Source organism: Henckelia pumila, chromosome 2 (genome assembly GCF_033568475.1).
Source record: "Henckelia pumila isolate YLH828 chromosome 2, ASM3356847v2, whole genome shotgun sequence".
NCBI lineage: Eukaryota > Viridiplantae > Streptophyta > Magnoliopsida > Lamiales > Gesneriaceae > Henckelia > Henckelia pumila.
The window spans coordinates 22,362,152-22,379,605 of NC_133121.1; the positions used below are offsets into that span (position 1 = coordinate 22,362,152).

The 17,454-nt window shown below is 33.2% G+C and overlaps 2 protein-coding genes and 1 pseudogene across 2 annotated transcripts; 2 read left to right on the plus strand and 1 right to left on the minus strand.

The window, feature by feature from the left end:
• Window positions 1-5,060: 5,060 nt before the first annotated feature.
• LOC140881026 (uncharacterized) lies at window positions 5,061-7,669 on the plus strand (annotated as a pseudogene).
• A 49-nt stretch (window positions 7,670-7,718) lies between these two features.
• LOC140881027 (uncharacterized) lies at window positions 7,719-10,346 on the minus strand. Its single transcript, XM_073285979.1, has 3 exons — window positions 10,146-10,346; window positions 9,805-9,945; window positions 7,719-8,091 (listed from the first exon to the last, which is right to left on the minus strand). The coding sequence occupies exons 1-3, from the start codon at window positions 10,329-10,331 to the stop codon at window positions 7,948-7,950; spliced, it is 471 nt and encodes a 156-aa protein (XP_073142080.1). The 5' UTR covers window positions 10,332-10,346; the 3' UTR covers window positions 7,719-7,947.
• Window positions 10,347-14,918: 4,572 nt separating this feature from the next.
• Window positions 14,919-17,319, plus strand: LOC140882888 (protein OCTOPUS-like). The gene has a single exon (XM_073289127.1). It carries the CDS (start codon window positions 14,988-14,990, stop codon window positions 16,626-16,628), a length of 1,641 nt encoding a protein of 546 aa, XP_073145228.1. The 5' UTR covers window positions 14,919-14,987; the 3' UTR covers window positions 16,629-17,319.
• Window positions 17,320-17,454: the final 135 nt, after the last annotated feature.

Consider the following 17,454-nt stretch of genomic DNA (forward strand, 5'->3'; position numbering starts at 1 on the left):
AAATTGAATCATGGTATAGAAATCCTCTTAGTTATGACAAACATAAGTATGGAGATGTTTAGTGAAACCGACTCATCTGATTTTGAACAAATAGGAGTAAATACAGAAGAATTATACCATTCACATCAGGACTCAGAACAATACAGAGATATGGATATTTCAGAATCAGAATCTGAAGATGATTCTAGACCACGATTAAATCTACGAACGAATGTAGAAGGTAGTGGTGGAAGAGATGATGAAGAATTTAAATATAACAGAGATCAATACTCTGGATCTTATAAAGATGTTAGAGATATTCTTAGAGAATCAAAAACATCAGGATTTGTGAAACAGAATATCTTAGATTTAGGTTGTTCAACAGCCAAAGAAAGAAAATCAAAGATAGATCATTGGGCAAATGAACTATCAGTAAAAATTCAATTAACACCATTATTAGACAAAAATGAGAATATTCAAGTTTTAACTCATGGGATGATAAAAATGACACTGGTAGGAGCAGTAAGAACTTGGGCTGAAAACCTAGTAATTACTAATCTATCACAAGGAATGACAGGACATCGATATTTCGAACTATTTGTTGATGCCTTGTACCAAGAATTTTTAGGAGTTTTTAATAATGATGCTAATTTGGTAGCTAAGAACATAGAACAAAATAGAGCAATCTTTATTTTAGATAATATTAAATTATGCAATTTATGTTACTTAGAAGAATTTATTTGTGATTATGAAACAAACTATTATCAATTAATAGATGCTGATAAAAAAAAAACATTATAAACTAAGTATCTTTAATAAGATACCTAATATACCTATAAATAGTAAAGATGAATTCTTAACTAGTCCTTATGCTAAAACTTTAGGAGGAGCTATTAAATTCATCAAAGACATAATAACAAAGAAATGTCATGAAGTAACACTAAATAAAAGAATCTCTAAATCCTACAAACAAAACAATAAACTTTGTTGTGACAAAATGGAATTCACAGTAAAAGAATACGATTGCAAAACAAACATGTCACACAAATATTTAAAACGACAGAAACAGAATAAATTTAATAAACCTTATAAATCTTTTAATAAAAAATTTATTTCCTATAAGAAAAAGAAATTTAAAAAGAATTTCTTCAGAAAACATTATAAAAGAAAATTTTATAAAAAGTTTGATAACAAAAAACCACCTTGCCCAAAGGGTAAAGGAAATAATTGCACATGTTGGTTGTGCAACGAAGAAGGACAATATGCGAATAAATGTCCAAAACGAAACGAAAAGAAAAATAAAATTAAACTTCTTGAAGAAATATATACTATTGGATTCTATCCCGTAGAAACAATTGAATTTTCATCCGACGATGAAAATATTTATTATCTTGATGAATCAAGTGAATCAGATTTTGAATTCGATTTCACATTTGATAATTCAAGAAATAATAATGATTAAAATAACGACAAGGGCATTTTCGGAAAGACAAATATAGGGAGTAAATTGAAAGTTATGTTTGATTTAGGGAGTTATCTACAAGTTGCCCTTAATTTAAAGTTTCATTAATATATAAATTGAACAAAATAATTGCTATTGTGCCTTGAAAATTTTCAATGTGCTCATTTAATACATGACATAAAGTACGAATAAGTTTTTTTTTATAGATATCAAGTAATATGACAATATGGATATGAACTCGAGAGTTTTTTATTCTAATAATGATGATGAATTTTTGTCATAAATAATTTAATTTTAAATATTTTTTAACATTAGAGGTAATAATTCAGTTTTTTTTATAGATTGCATTATGTAGCTATTTGTTGTTGGTTACAGAAAAATGATAAGTTTGCACCTCAATAAGTTTTGAGGATAGTAAAACTGAAATTTTTTTCGATTATGATGTACACTTTCTCGTGATCAGATAATGGATCAATTAAGTTATTTAATGTTGAGAATGTATAAATTTTGTATAGAAATTATTCCTAGTGATTTCAATCCTAAAGATACAATAAATATCATGTACAATGATATTTACAACAATTATATCGTGAGATTTTGCTATTTTATCGCATTATTTTGTATTCAATTTATCGTGAGATTTTGATATATTTAATTTATGTATTGTGTCGTAAAATTTGGTGTACAAAAGTTGTTGTACATGTAGTATTGCTCATATTTATATTATTTGAAAAGTCAGTTCATGAAACATTATAAATTTGATATGAAATGTTTTAGAATTTTTATCGTTTTTGAATTATTATATTTTAATTTTTAAATATTTAATTTATATTATTTTATTATATTTTCGAATCAAGTAGGCAGTAGCCCAAGGTCGAAAAGATTTCTGGCTACGTCCCTGATTGTTACGTTATTTCTTATGTATGCTTGTTGAGTTTTAGACTCACTGTGTTTGAATGGTGCAAGTGAGGAAGATGCAGTTAATGATTTTGAGGTTGGATTGGTGTACAAAAGTTGTTGTACATGTAGTATTGCTCATATTTATATTATTTGAAAAGTCGGTTCATGAAACATTATAAATTTGATATGAAATGTTTTAGAATTTTTATCGCTTTTGAATTATTATATTTTAATTTTTAAATATTTAATTTATATTATTTTATTATATTTTCGAATCAAGTAGGCAGTAGCCCAAGGTCGAAAAGATTTTTGGCTACGTCCCTGATTGTTACGTTATTTCTTATGTATGCTTGTTGAGTTTTAGACTCACTATGTTTGAATGATGCAAGTGAGGAAGATGCAGTTAATGATTTTGAGGTTGGACAAGACGCGGAGTAACCGAGGAGACGAGGGAGTTGCATGTCAAGACTGTTATGAACCACGTTTTAGTAATGATTTTATTTTTTCCAAACAAGTTTTCTTATTAATGGTGTTTTGAAATGGTTGTTATACATTGCAGTTATTTTTGTTTCCTTTTGAGTTTCCATGTTGATAATTTGGAACGCACCATGTTTTAGTATGCAAAGTTGACACATTTGCTTTTTTGCACAAAAAATTTATTTTCACATTTTATTTTTCTTTACGTCTGTTACATCGTGAAGAACGTCACAAAGAAATTATTAAAGGAAATTTTATGATTGGAATTTGGGTCCAATGTTAATGGAGTATTAGCTAATAAACGACTAGAGATAAATAATGGATTTATAACATAATAAAAAAAATGATAATAAACTTGTAATTTTATTGAGAACTAATAATGTGAAAGATTACAAGTTTAACTAGCCAACTCAAAAAAGTCTCAAACACATAACAAAAAAATACCGGGAAAGAACCATCAAATTTACCTACAGAATGAGACACTTCATTCCGTACAAGAATAATGAAGCAATATCCAAGTCTGGTAACAAAGCATTAATCTTCGATTTATGCAGAGAATCCCTAATTGACACGTCAGCTCGTCCAAAAACTTCTGTGCGGGTATATATCTAAAGGGAGAATTACAATTTTGGTCCTATAATTTGCATATTTTCCATTTTTGGTCCTGTTAAAAATAATTTTGTAATTTTAGTCCTGTAAGTTGCATTATTTTTTCATTTTTGGTCTTATTAACATTAATTCGCATTTTTAGTTATGTAACTTTCATTAATTTTTCACTTTAAGTCCTATTAATATTGAATTTATAATTTTAGTCATGTAACTTGCATTTTTTTTCATTTTTAGTCCTTTTTGCATTGAATTTTCATTTTTTTTGTCTTGTAACTTCTATATATTTTTTCTTAGTCATATTATCGATGAATTTATATTTTTAATTCCATATATTTCATATTTTTTTTATATTTTTATTTATAATATATTATGATTTACATATTTTAAGGCTTTTAAAATTTAAATGAATTAAATAACAAAAATTCAACTAAAATTATTCAAAACAATTTTATACTAAATATCATCTTATAAAATACATAATATAAATAAACGTATTAATATAATGTGAATCATGTTTTTTTGGGTTTAGTTTTTATATATAATATGAAATCAAAATTTTTTAATTTAAATTTTATATCCGACCAAAATTCAATTTTCGTTTTGTATTTTGTTTCTTGAGTTTGGATTTATGGTCTTTTTTGTTTTAACCAAACCTTAAGTACTCACGTAATCTATGCTTGTCACAAACAATTCTTGGTAGAAATATAAATAAAAAATGAAAAAAATTACAAATTACATGATATAAAAATAAAAATTCGCCTTTAATATGACTAAAAATAAAAATTAAGTGTTAACAAGACCATTGAATTCCCCTTTGATATGATTAAAAATAAAATAAAATTATATGGTTTGATTTCATATTATATACATAAAATATAAATCGAAAAAATGATTCATATTAAATTAATATTTTTATTTATATTTTGTATTTTATAAGATGATATTTAGAGTAAAAAAATTTTGAATAATTTTTAGTTCAATTTTTTTTGATTCATTTAAATTTTAAAAGTTTTAAAATATGTAAATCATAATATATTATGAATAAAAATATAACAAATATGAAATTTATTGAATTAAAAATATAAATTCATCGATAATATAACTAAAAATAAAAATATATGGAAGTTACAATATTAAAAAAATGAAAATTATATGTAAACTGGACTAAAAATGAAAAAGAATGCAAGTTACATAACTAAAATTGTAAATTCGATGTTAACAAGACTTAAAATGAAAATTCATGAAAGTTACAGGACTAAAAATGCGAATTCAATGTTAATAGGACCAAAAATGAAAAATAATGCAAGTTACAGGACTAAAATTGCAAATTTACTTTTAACGGGAACAAAAATGGAAAATGTACAAATTATTACAGGACTAAAATTACAAATTTATTTTTAATAGGACCAAAAATAAAAAATTTACAAATTAGAGAACCAATTGTGTACTTTTCCTAAATATAAATTACGAAGTAGAATTCTTCGACACGTGCACAATTACTGAGGGTCGATTGTCAACGTAAGAAGGAATCTAGCGAAGAATCTAGCGAATCTATTGTGTTCTTAATCGCCTCGCACGGTGAGTTTCTTTCTTGAAACCTAATCAGTTTTTATGATATCTGGATTTTGTTTTCAGTTTGCAACCAGACGAATTTGTATGGTGTAAGCTATCGATTTATCGCATCAAAACGTGTATTTTATGGTTTGTTGCTTCATTTCGTATGTAATTTACTGGAATTTGCGGGATTGAATTATGATCCGTGGAATCTGTATTCCTTGATAACGATGGTTTTCTGGGATTCGATGTATTTTTTTTCCCGGGTTTTTCTGTGTCACTAGGAGATTATGGCCATTATTTTCTCTCTTTCGTGCTTTGAAGAGTTGTGAAATTTTCTTCTTGTAATATATCGGTGTTTGAATACATGTTTGCCATTCCTATGTTGCATAGTATTTGGTCATATTTTCGCCTCTCTCCATCTCCCTCCTCTTAAGCCCTCCTTCTATATTGTTCTTATTTCTTTTGAAACACAGCATCTGTATTTCTCAGTTATAATTTCTTTCTACAGATCCATGGTTTGATATCTGTCCGTGCAGAGATGTCTTATTCCAGGAGGTCAAGGTGCGTTTTTTTGTTTACTTTCGTTATTTATTCTGGTGTTAACTGTGGTTTGATGCCATATGTTTATGTATTCTGTGCAGGTATTCTCTTTCTCCTTCCCCTTATAAGCGCACCAGCAGTAGGTCGTTCTCCCCATCGCCATCAAGGAGCAGGTCAAGGTGATCTTTTGTCATGGGCTACCTTGATTTTAACTTTGCAGATATGTCTAGAACAGGATTGTACTTGTGTAATTGAACTACTTGATGTATCTTGTCATTTGACAACAGGAGCCGTGACTCTAGTGATGCTGAAAATCCTGGAAATAATTTGTATGTGACAGGGCTGTCAACTCGGGTCTCACAGAGGGACCTTGAGAAGCATTTTTCAACTGAGGGGAAGGTACATATTTTTGCTGCTAATCTTCCTTCCTGTTGCTGAATGGAACATCTCTATGTATTGCCAACTTGTCAGCCTTTTTAATCTAATAATGATTTTGACGACTGTGCTGTTTTTAGGTGAAGGATGTTCGTCTTGTAGTTGATCCTTGGACACAGGAATCTCGTGGATTTGGTTTCGTGACGATGACTACCGTGGAGGAGGCAACTTGGACCGCTCAGTGCTTCAAGGCAGGGTGATTACCGTGGAGAAGGTAATTGTTTTTTCTGCACATTTTCTTCTCTGCCATATTCATGTAGGTGATCTTGTTACTAACGCAATTGATATTTGGATCTATTATTGTGTTTGATTTTAGATGTTATATTTGAAAGTTATTTGTTTCTTTTGGTTAAGGTTTTTCGAAAACAGGTTAGCTGCGTGCAGCAGCTCTTCTCCAAACTAACAAATCAAATCAAATACAACGAGCAAATATCAGACTGTTGTTCCAAGGGTTGTATGCCCTGCATATCTTTATTTCTTTTTGCAGTATAATCTTACTGTTATTTTACCCCTTATTTCAATTTTCAGCTTCATGCATTTCCCTTTTCGGTATTTGCTAGATTAGGACAACTCAGTTGATCGTCATCGGGGAGTCAGTATCATGGTTTACTTCCCTGTTTTCTTGCAGGCTAGAAGGCGGAGGGGTCGCACACCTACACCCGGAAGATATCTCGGGCTGAGAACTGTTCGTGGTAAGATGTTTGGCTTTTATTTATGATAATTAATTTTTTTTTTGGTGGATTTCCAAGGTTGCTAATTTTCTTGCATCATTTCTTCCTAATCTTGTCTTTTGTTGTCCAGAGCGTCGGGGATCTCCTACCTATTCAAGAAGTGTTTCTCCGTGCTATTCATCTGAAAGAGAGAGGGGTAGCGGCAGGTCGTACTCTCATTATTACAATAGTCGACGCCAATACTACAGTTCATGCCACCGACGTAGGTCATATTCTCCTCATCACAGGCGTGGAAGGTCTTATTCCCGTTCTCGTTCTCCATCCTACAGCAGTTCTCCTGTCAGAAGGGGAGATCGTTCCTACTCTCCTATCAATCACAGATATCATTCACCTGATGAGCGCTACTACCACCGAAGGCATTACCGTTCTTCTCCAGAGACTTCGGATGATTCCAAATACAGGGGAAGTAGGTCCCGATCACGTTCTCCATCCTACAGCAGGTTTCCTGTCAGAAGGCGAGATCATTCCCACTCTCCTACCTATCACAGATATCATTCACCTGATGAGCGCTACTACTACCGAAGGCATTACCGTTCTTCTCCAGAGGCAACTGATGATTACAAATATAGGAGAAGTAGGTCACGGTCTCATTCTCGAAGCATTTCACCAGTTCACAGGAGATATGAAAGAAGATACTCACGCAGCATCTCACCCAGGCGCTCCAGAAGAAGTTACACACGCAGTGTGTCTCCAGAGTACTATAGAAAGAGCTACTGTCGAAGTGTTTCCCATGGTGACAGCCGCTCTTCCCGAAGCCATTCTAGGAGTCCTAGCGCTGATTCAACCTCCCAATCGGGGTAAAAGTTTGTCACTTTTAGTATTTATAATATAATTACCATCATCTCAATGCGTCTGTAAAGAAGTTGCTCTGTAAGCATGTATGTTTTATGTTTTGGTTGAGGATGAGCTTCTGACTCTTGAAAGATTGTCTAAACTACAAGATTTGTTTCATCAGATATCCCTAGTTGCCTTGCGTTCATATGTTATGCGAGATCTGTAGAAAAATGTTCACCATCATCACGTGGGGCTATCGATTCATGTCTTTCTTAAACATATTCAAAGCAGTTGACAGGGAAAAAAATCCCGAACAGCTATCAATTGCATAGCGCAGAACAACAACAGAAATCGTCACCACATGCAATGGGTAACACACGCGTGCACTCATATGTCGTCTATACTTGTGTATATGCGTCTGCCTGTGTACACGTATAAGCAGTTCGAGCTACAGCTACTTCCAGTTCCAGGCCAGTAGTGCTGTTAGATTTTGCTTGCAGGTTTCCTAAACAATGAATGCCGGCCTTCAGCCACAACCTCTCCTGTTAATTTGTTCCGTATGACAACACTTGTACCGTAGTAACTGCCCCGATTACCTAAAAACCTCGACACAATCTCCAATTCATCCTGCAGATCAGTCATGCATAGAAACATGAGAAGCTATCTGAAATGAACTTGAAATAGAAGTTAAAGCATATACAAAACAGAATAGCCAAAAAGAGTTGTCGAACATGATCTTCGTAACAGGACATTCAATAACGTACGTTATTGCCGAGTCCTACACAACTCCTCACAATTGGCACCAATCCTAGTTGTGTCTTCTTACATGTTCAAGTCGCAACGTTGAAAATGGAATGACATATTTACGGCCAAAAGTACTTGTAGGTCTATCACACGGAGAGATCACAAGCGAAATAAATAATTACGAGCTTTGCTGACAACTAATTTGGAGTTCACATGCATCCTAACTTGAGAAAACAAAATACATGTTTCTCGAAGATTTCACTCTACCTACTTATAAATCACTTACATAGTTACATGGACTTAACAAAATATCGTCTTTTTCTTAACAAAGAACGGGGAAACGTAGAATCGCAGTGAAACCAGTTACAAATAGATGACAAAACGGCAAATGGGTAGAGTTTCCACGCTTTGATTTAGTTATATCCAAAAATAGAAATGCGTAAAACTCATGAAGTTAAAAAAATGAATCTATATGCTAGTACAAATCAGCAGCAAAGCCATTAGTTATATACAGGGCTAAACCAAGACCTTTAAGGCTGGAAAAAATGAATAAAAGGTAGGACATTGATAGGAGATATTTGAGATGGAATTTCATGAAGACAACAAAGGAAAGAAGGGGAATTATTTGCCTGAATTGACTTGAAATTTAGCAAAAAAGGAACCTTTGTTTCAGCGCTTTACAGTAAAGATAGGCAGAAAAGTACTTTTGGAAGTCCTGTTGGCAAACATGAAAATATTAATGGTGATGATGCGAAACAAGGTTTCTTGTCCAAGAAGGTGGTGTAAATTCATGAGTATGCAGCTAACGAAAAATATTCTAGTGAGAAAGTGCATATCGAGGAAGGCGAAAACATGTTGGTAAAACAACCCAAATTTTGCTAACCCAAACGGATGCCGTATGGGGCACATTGATGCAGAAAAAGATGAATTCATGGACCCAAATAAAATCGGTTGTGGAACATACAATGTGCAGAATATTTGGGAAGAGAAAGAAGGTTTAGAGGAAAATGATTCAAATATATGGTGGTTATGGTCCATCCAAAAGAAGAATCAGAACATAAAGGGTGGTCGTCCTACCATAGAGTTAATTCAAACGATATAGCGGTCGTAAACTGGTAAGAAAAAAGATGGTATCGATTCATTGAGGCAGCAGCCATCGAGAGAGGTTGGCCGGCAACGTTTGCAAGCATCTCATAGGGTTTATGTGAAGGATTAATCATATATTCGGCCTTCGAGGTGTTTCTTGGCGGGCTGGGCAGGGTAATGATACGACAAGAAATTAGAAGCCACTAATGAGTAGGCTTCTTTTGTGTGGCAGTTACAACGAAGTCAGAGGGAGTAAGTAGTTTAGCAAAGTGAATAGAGAAAATGTATAAATAACAGCAACACAATGTAACTCATTTTAGATGAATATGAACATGATTCATTCTCTTCTCTTCTTCTCTTTTCTTATTCTATACGAGATTGGTCTTCTCGAATAGCCTCCCTAGCAGATAATCTCATGATGGAGAACACAAATCCAACACCAAAACGAATACACACAAGAAAAAACAACAATTATCTGAAAAGCAGAAGATTGGGAGCAAGAGCGCTTACATTGATCTTAGCAGGTGAGAGATAAGAGATGGACATGTCCACCGACACATCCATGGCCAGACCCTCCCGATGAATAGCCGCAGCCCCGATTTCATCTACCAAAGCTGATATAGCACCCACGGCCAAGTTCCCATTTCCATCCTGCAAAAAAAAATGAAAACCTTGATCCCACTTGCCATTTGATAGAAATATAAACCAAGAAAAAGTCTGATACTCTCGATTCACGATTGCCCACGAACCAATATAGCACGTCTCCGACACCCAGCTATTTAGTTCTTCGTTTCCAAGTATTCAATCAGTCTCTAATAAGAAAAAAGAGCAGAATTCTGAACATCACATACAGTGAGGCGAGGGGGGACTTGGAAAGAGCAAGAGAAGGAATCGCGTTGGAGTTTGTGGATTTTGATGCCTCTGAGGATGAAATACTCGAAGAAGCTCGATTCTTGGTGGGGTCGGTGAGGAGGAAAGGTGAGATCGGATCCTTCGCCGTCTACCTTTGTCCTTAGAAATTCTTCCACCTTCTCCATTTTCACTCACCAACACCAAAGGAGTAGCAATGTATTATTATTCTATATAAATATACTTCTATTTATTATTATATATTATGTATTTGACAATTTTATTACTTTTCATTATACTAATATATTAATCAAGCCCAGGGATGTAAATGAGCCGAACTGTTCGCGAGCTATTTGGAGCTCGTGAAAAAGCTCGTTTGGGCTCGTTCGTTAAGCTTATCGAGCCGAGCACGAGCTTAATTTTGAGCTCGGCAATAGTCACGAGCCGAACTTGAGTTTAAGGATGTTCGGCTCGTTAGCTCGCGAACATGTTCGTTAATAAGCTAGGAAGCTCGAGCTCGGCTCGTTTAGGTGGCTCGTTTAGTGTGTTGCTTCGAAGTTATGCTTTAATAGTAAGTTCAGTCTACATGTAGTTTATTAATCGAGTTGAATAAGTTTGATTCATGCAGAATTTTAGTGTGCATTACAAACAAACTTGTTGTGTTTTGTCTTGTATTTCATTTGGCGTTGGAATAACTTAATTTGATGAACATATAGATTATATATGATTTTTCTGCTGAAACATGTCAAAACTATATTCTTTATTTAAGTTTGCGAAGATGCTTATTGTTTTTCGAAATTCTGAGCGAGTTAAGCTAGGAACTTGAAAATGTGATTAACATTAATGACAATGTGTTTATTTGAATTTTGGGATAAATCGGTTTGGAATCTCGATTTGGTGTTCAAATGAAAGTTATATAACTTTTTTCTTTAACACCAAAAAGTCAATTTTTTGAGACGTTTTTTTATTTAAATTATGTTTTTCATTTTTATTTTATTTAAAAAAAATTTAATTTTAGTTTATAATTAATTTATGAGATGTATTGTATTATATTTAGGCTTCACAAGTTCGAAAACGAGCCCAAGCCCACTTAACGAGTCAGAATACGAACCTGATAAACGAGCTAACGAGCCTAAAAACCAGCTCGTTTAACGAGCCAAACTCGAGTCAAACTCGTTTAATACGATAAATGAGCTGAGCCCGAGCTTAATACTGTTCGGCTCGACTCGGATCGTTTACATCCCTACCTGAGCCGAGCCCGAGCCTGAGCCTGAGCCTCGATATATACTTAACGAGCCGAGCCCGAGCCTAATACTGTTCGGCTCGGCTCGACTCGGCTCGTTTACATCCCTAATCAAGCCCAACTTTGAAAAAAAAAAGATTTAAATAACCCGATTGGGTGATAACAATTGGTTTTACGGAAATATCCAAAAATATAATTTTATTTCATTTGATAAAAAAAGAATAATAAAATAATTTTAGTAAATGTATAATTTATTCATTACTACATATACCATCCACTTAAAAATAAAATAAAAATTCAAACATATCAACAAATTACATATTTAATATAATTGTATCGTATTTATCCGAATACTAATTCAAACTATAACAAAGTAATCACATGTCCAAAAACAAAATTAAATATACAAATATGCAACATGTGACAAATATATATCTATTGCATCTATTATCAAATATATATCTATTGCATCTATTATTATTATTATTATTATTATTATTATTATTATTATTATTATTATTATTATTATTATTATTATTATTTATTTATTTATTTAATTTGTGAATTTACATCGCTACCCTTACCAAGATTGAGAGAACTTTGTAAAGGGCTGGGTTAGAGAAAGGCTCAGTCCGTTACAAAAAGGGCGCCCTTTTTGTAATGGTTCGGGTGCGTCCCTTCACAACTCAGGAGGCCCGCAACCATTTTCTAACTAATGGCCTTCTCCCCATCTGGGGAAAGAAGTTTTTTCCCTCCCCAGGAATCGAACTTTGTACCTCCAAACTTAAGTACAAAATCTTCTGATCCCTGGTACCATTGAGAATTACTAGATAATTAATATGTTTTTTTAAAATAAATTATTTATGTGACTATTCAACTAATATATCTATTATCTATCTATTTTATTATTATTACATATATAAATATGTTAGTTTGATTTGTGAATTTACATGGCTTATATATATAAATATGTTAGTTTGATTTGTGAATTTACATGACTATCCTTCATTATTACATAATTAATATGTTTTTTTAAATTATTTATTTATGTGACTATTCAACTAACTAATTTATTTATCATAAAGTGAAAAACTTAATGTGAATTTACATGGCTACTCTTCATTACTGCATAATTAATATGTTTTTAATTTAAAATATACTGCATTTGACAAATCAAAACCATCACATTTTAAATTCATGATTTTCAAATTATGTATTTCTATTATATTTTTTACTTGGAAGCGTGAATTTTATACATCTTTTAAATTTTATTTATTATTTATTGTTTTGCAAAATACATGCTCAACTATTTTGATCTATAAGACTATAACACCTCAATTTTTATATTCATTTTGAGCTCTTTCAAATTATATATTAGTCTACAATAATTTATTTAGTTTTTTTTTACCTTTACATTTTTGTTGCATTCAGTTTTTTAGGATCTCAATTTATTTTAACGCGTATATATTTGCTTATGTAGCTTAGAGTTAAAATGACTTTCTTTTTGTGAATTAAATGCATGGAATAATCTTTGATATTATATTGGTTTTCTTGGTTTAATAGTTAAAGTTATCAATGTTTCGTGTTTGTTTCGTTTCTTCTTCTTTCTCTTTTTTTTTTTTACTGTTAGACTGATCTATATATAGAATATAATTTTCATTTTTTAAAAATTATGAGATTATATATTAGTTCCAAGGAATTTTGATGATCATTTTGAGCTCTTTCAAATTATATATTAGATTATAATAATTTATGAGAAAACTGCAAATTTAGTCATGTATGTTTGTCACTTTGCAATTTTGGTCCTCTATATTTTCATATTTTAGTTTTAATATTGCATGTTTCAATTTTTGGCAATTTCGGTCCTTTTTATTCGAAAATGCTTACGTGGCACTATACATGTCAGCTCCACATCAGCACTGAATTAGTGCCACGTCAGCGCCACGTCAGAAAAATGACTAAAATTGCCAAAAAATAAAGATAGCGGACTAAAACTGAAATCTGAAAATATAAATGACTGAAATCGCAAAGTGACAAACATACATGACCAAAAAAGCAATTTTTTCATAATTTATTTAGTATTATTACATTTACATTTTTGATGCATTAAGTTTTTTAGGATCCCAATTTATTTTAGCGCCTATATATTTGCTTATGTAGTTTAGACCTGGAAAAGGCTCGGGTCTGGGTCGGACCCACCGGGTTTTGGTTCAGCAAAAGAATAACCCTTAACCGGCCCGCCCGTAGTCGGTTACGATCCGATTCATGGAACCGGCGGTTAACCGTTTCGGGTACAGTCCGACCCTTGTATTTTTTAAAAAAATTATTTTAAATAAATATTTAAAGAATAAAAAAGTGAATTTAAAAAATAAAACTTTGCACAATTGACATATTAAAATCTCTATCAAATATTTAATTATCTCATCTCAATAAAAAAATATATTACATTTATTCAATAAAAATATATAATATTTCAACTTTTAACATTTTATATAAAAAATATATATTTCATTTTCATTATATTAAATCACATCAGCGCACATTTCATTATATATTTAATATATATATATATATATATATATATATATATATATATATATTATTAATATATTTTTTAAAAATGGGATGACCCGTCGGTCTAATAGTCCCACCGACAGTTCGACAAGTTTGTCACCTGTAAACCATAGGCAGACCGCCTAATGGCCGGTCCGACCATGGTTTCGGGTCAAACCCATTAACTCGATTAACCAATGAGCCAGGTCCGGGTTAGAACCGGCCTTTGGCCAAGTCTAATGTAGCTTTATTTAAACACAGACGTTAAATATGCTAAAACTTAGCGGATTATATCACCATATGTAGATTTTTATTTTATAAAGAATTTTTTATATAGAAAATGTTTGAGTTGTTCTTTTCTGTGTGACTTTGTTCACTTCTATATCTGCCTTTGTTGTCTTATTTGTTCATTCTGTATATTTTTTAATATTATATCTATTAATTAATTAATTAATAATTTAATTACTAATTAATTAACTAACATATATAAATATGTGAGTTTATTTGTGAATTAAATGGTTACCCTCCATTACTACATAATTAATGTGATTTTTTAATTATTTATTTATGTAACTATTTAATTAACTAATTTACATAACTATCCTTCATTACTACATAATTAATGTGTCCATTATTACATAATTAATGTGTTTTTTATTAATTATTTATTTTTGTGACTATTCAATTAACTAATTTATTTGTTTAAAAATGTATATCATGCACTATTTCAAATAAAAAACTAGAACTTTGTGCATCTATTATTTATTATTTGCTATTTTTCTTATTTTATTTAATTTTATTATTATATATATCTAATATCTATTTCACATAAAAAGCTAGAACTTTATGCATCAAACTGATTTGTGACAATTTCACTTGCAATAATACAGATTTTTAATATGGACTACATGTGAGTTGAAAAATAGCATAGTGGTTAGCTTTCATAGGATTCCTTTGAAAACTGAATTGTCACGCACACTTGTCTTTAGTCTTTACTTTACACACAAAATCTGAGTGAGAGGTCTCCCACGGGCAAGGACAGTATCCAATGACACTCCGACCTGATTCCCAAGCTCGAGCTCGTAACCGATTTTCCCCTTGTTGCCGCCACCCGGATGAAACCCTACCCGGAATCTGCGCTTCCTGCATCCGCGAACGCCTCTCCAGCCTCGATGCTCCGGGCTCGCCGGACTTCAGGCGTTGCCGCTCGGTTTCCGTTTCGCACGCTCCAGATTCTGTCGCTAGGTGCGGTGAGCCGCATCGCAGGTCGTGCGATGTCGTCTCGGATCGGGGATCGCTTTCCCGCCTCTTCATTGCCGACGATGCGAAAAGCAGTGGATCTCGCTGCGAGGGTGGAGTCGAATCAAGTAATTTAGGGCTTTCGAGGGTCACTTACACTGTCATAGGGAATAGAAATGCCGATGAGATTAGGGTTTCTGGCGACGCATTGGTCGGACAAAATGTTGACGTGGATGAAGAACTTGATGAAGGAGAGTTCAAGACGATGAAGGAATACATAGATCTCGAATTTGGAAGCAAGAGTAAAAAATCTAAAGATTTGATTTCTGGGAATCTCTGGGGGGCAGCTTCTGTTTTTGGTAAGAAATTACGGAACTGGAGGCAAAATCACAATATGAAGAAGCTCAAAAGTATGGTAAATGGAAATGGTAATGGCAAGATGATTGTCGGTGATGCTGATGTTAGTATGTGTGATGACAGGCGAAAATCTGTAGATCATCATTTGGATCTTCTTGGCAGAAAATCTTGTGATACGGAGCCAAGATTTTCCATGGATGCTGGTCAGATTCCTTTTGACGAGCCAAGGGCTTCCTGGGATGGCTACATGATCGCGAGGAGCATCCCAAGACTTGCTCCAATGTTTTCTGTTGTCGAGAATGGTATTTTGGGTAATATTAATAATAGGTTTGAGAATCATAGGGTGTCCGTTGATGGGCCAATGCATTCTATCATTGAGGATGAGAGTAGCTCTGGGGTTTCGGGCTTGGGTTCAGGCCATTCTAATTCGGATTCTTCTTCTTCCATGAGGCGAAGTAGCTTTGATCGGTCCAGTTCAGTGAGGAGTTTCGGAAAGAAATATGTCAATCCCGACGAACAAGGACCTGCAAATGTTAAGTTGGTGATTACAGAAAGGGAATTGAATGATTGGCATTTAAATTCTAATAAAGATGATGGCTTGGAGAAATTTGGTTCGCATTCGAGAAATGGGCAGCCCAAGATGTCCGTTGGGTGGCACAAAGTTTGCAACGTGCTCGGTTTCAAGCACAATGGCAGTCAGGATAAGCTCGAAACCTTTGCTCAAAGTACTAACTCACCAACTGTTGACACCAGTGACAAGCAAGGGAAGGAGACTGGTCGAGATCTTGGCAAAGTGATAGATTGGAACCTTCCTCGTAGTCGAAGTGTTGTTGGTTCCAGAAATTCATGTGAGGTCTTAGGATCAAATTATAGCAGGAGAAGTGTTGATAGTGCACAAAAATTTGACTTGAAGGGAAGGGAAGAGTATATGCTGGAGGGAACCATCAGTCCTAAACACACCTTGAATGATCTCGACGGTGGGATAGTGCCATTCTACATGGCACCGTTGAGGAGCGTGAGAAGTAACAAGTTTGGGAAATTCAAACTACAGAACTCCCAATATGGTGCCGGGAATGTTTTCCATTTAAACTAAATGGAGAGTAGACACTGTTCTCTGTACGATTGCCAATTTGGGAACCATGATAACCGTGCCACACTGTTTTTTTGTAATGTGTCTCTATAATATGATAGTTTAAGTTTCTATGAATCAGTCTTTTCTTTTATGAAATATTGGGGACGATGTCCCGTGTCTGAGTGGTATCTGACCTTTGAAAGATTTACCTTTATTTTCTGCTTGGTCCTGTTCTGATAGAATATAATACAAATGTCAACTATAAAAACCGGGAAATAAAACGCAGGTCTTGGAATCCGAGGATCATTATGGTTTTGCATGTGAAGACCATGCTGCCAAAAAACAGAATCTTGGTTAAGAAGAAGTTCATTAGTCAATTATACGTCATATTACAACTTGATGGTTGCCACGCTTCTGCTGGGATGCCTTATGTTCTGTTTACCTTTAATAAACTCCTAGATCTGATGTCGGGCATTTGTTTGAGACTTGCCCGACTGAATTCTTTGTTCCTAATTCAAAGCAAATTTTGGAGTTCTTTGCGCATGTCAATTTGATAGTGTGATAATTGTGAACTTGGAACCATACCAAAGTTCTTTGGAAGTGTTAACAAATAGAATCAAGCTCAATATCGAGACAAATATTGAAGTTTTAATCTGCCTGAACTTGGTTATTTGAGCTCGAATCTCCTAAAATTTTGAAGTTATGATTGTGGACAACTGCCCTTCAGGCTAGAGTATTTTTTAAACAGAATATTATCTTACAGAAGAAAAAGACTCCTCATCAACGGAAAGACTGCCAATATTGTTGGAAGATTGTTGGTTTTTCACTTGTGCGCAGGTATTTTGAC

Excerpts from the sequence above, each read along its gene's own strand:
- LOC140881027 (XM_073285979.1), bottom strand. The coding sequence starts at position 10,331 with ATGGAGAAGGTGGAAGAATTTCTAAGGACAAAGGTAGACGGCGAAGGA. Across the intron at positions 9,946-10,145 it reads AAGTCCCCCCTCGCCTCACT|GATGGAAATGGGAACTTGGC; the intron begins GTATGTGATGTT and ends TTTTTTTTGCAG. Across the intron at positions 8,092-9,804 it reads TCTCACCTGCTAAGATCAAT|GATGAATTGGAGATTGTGTC; the intron begins GTAAGCGCTCTT and ends ACTGATCTGCAG.
- LOC140882888 (XM_073289127.1), top strand. The coding sequence starts at position 14,988 with ATGACACTCCGACCTGATTCCCAAGCTCGAGCTCGTAACCGATTTTCC.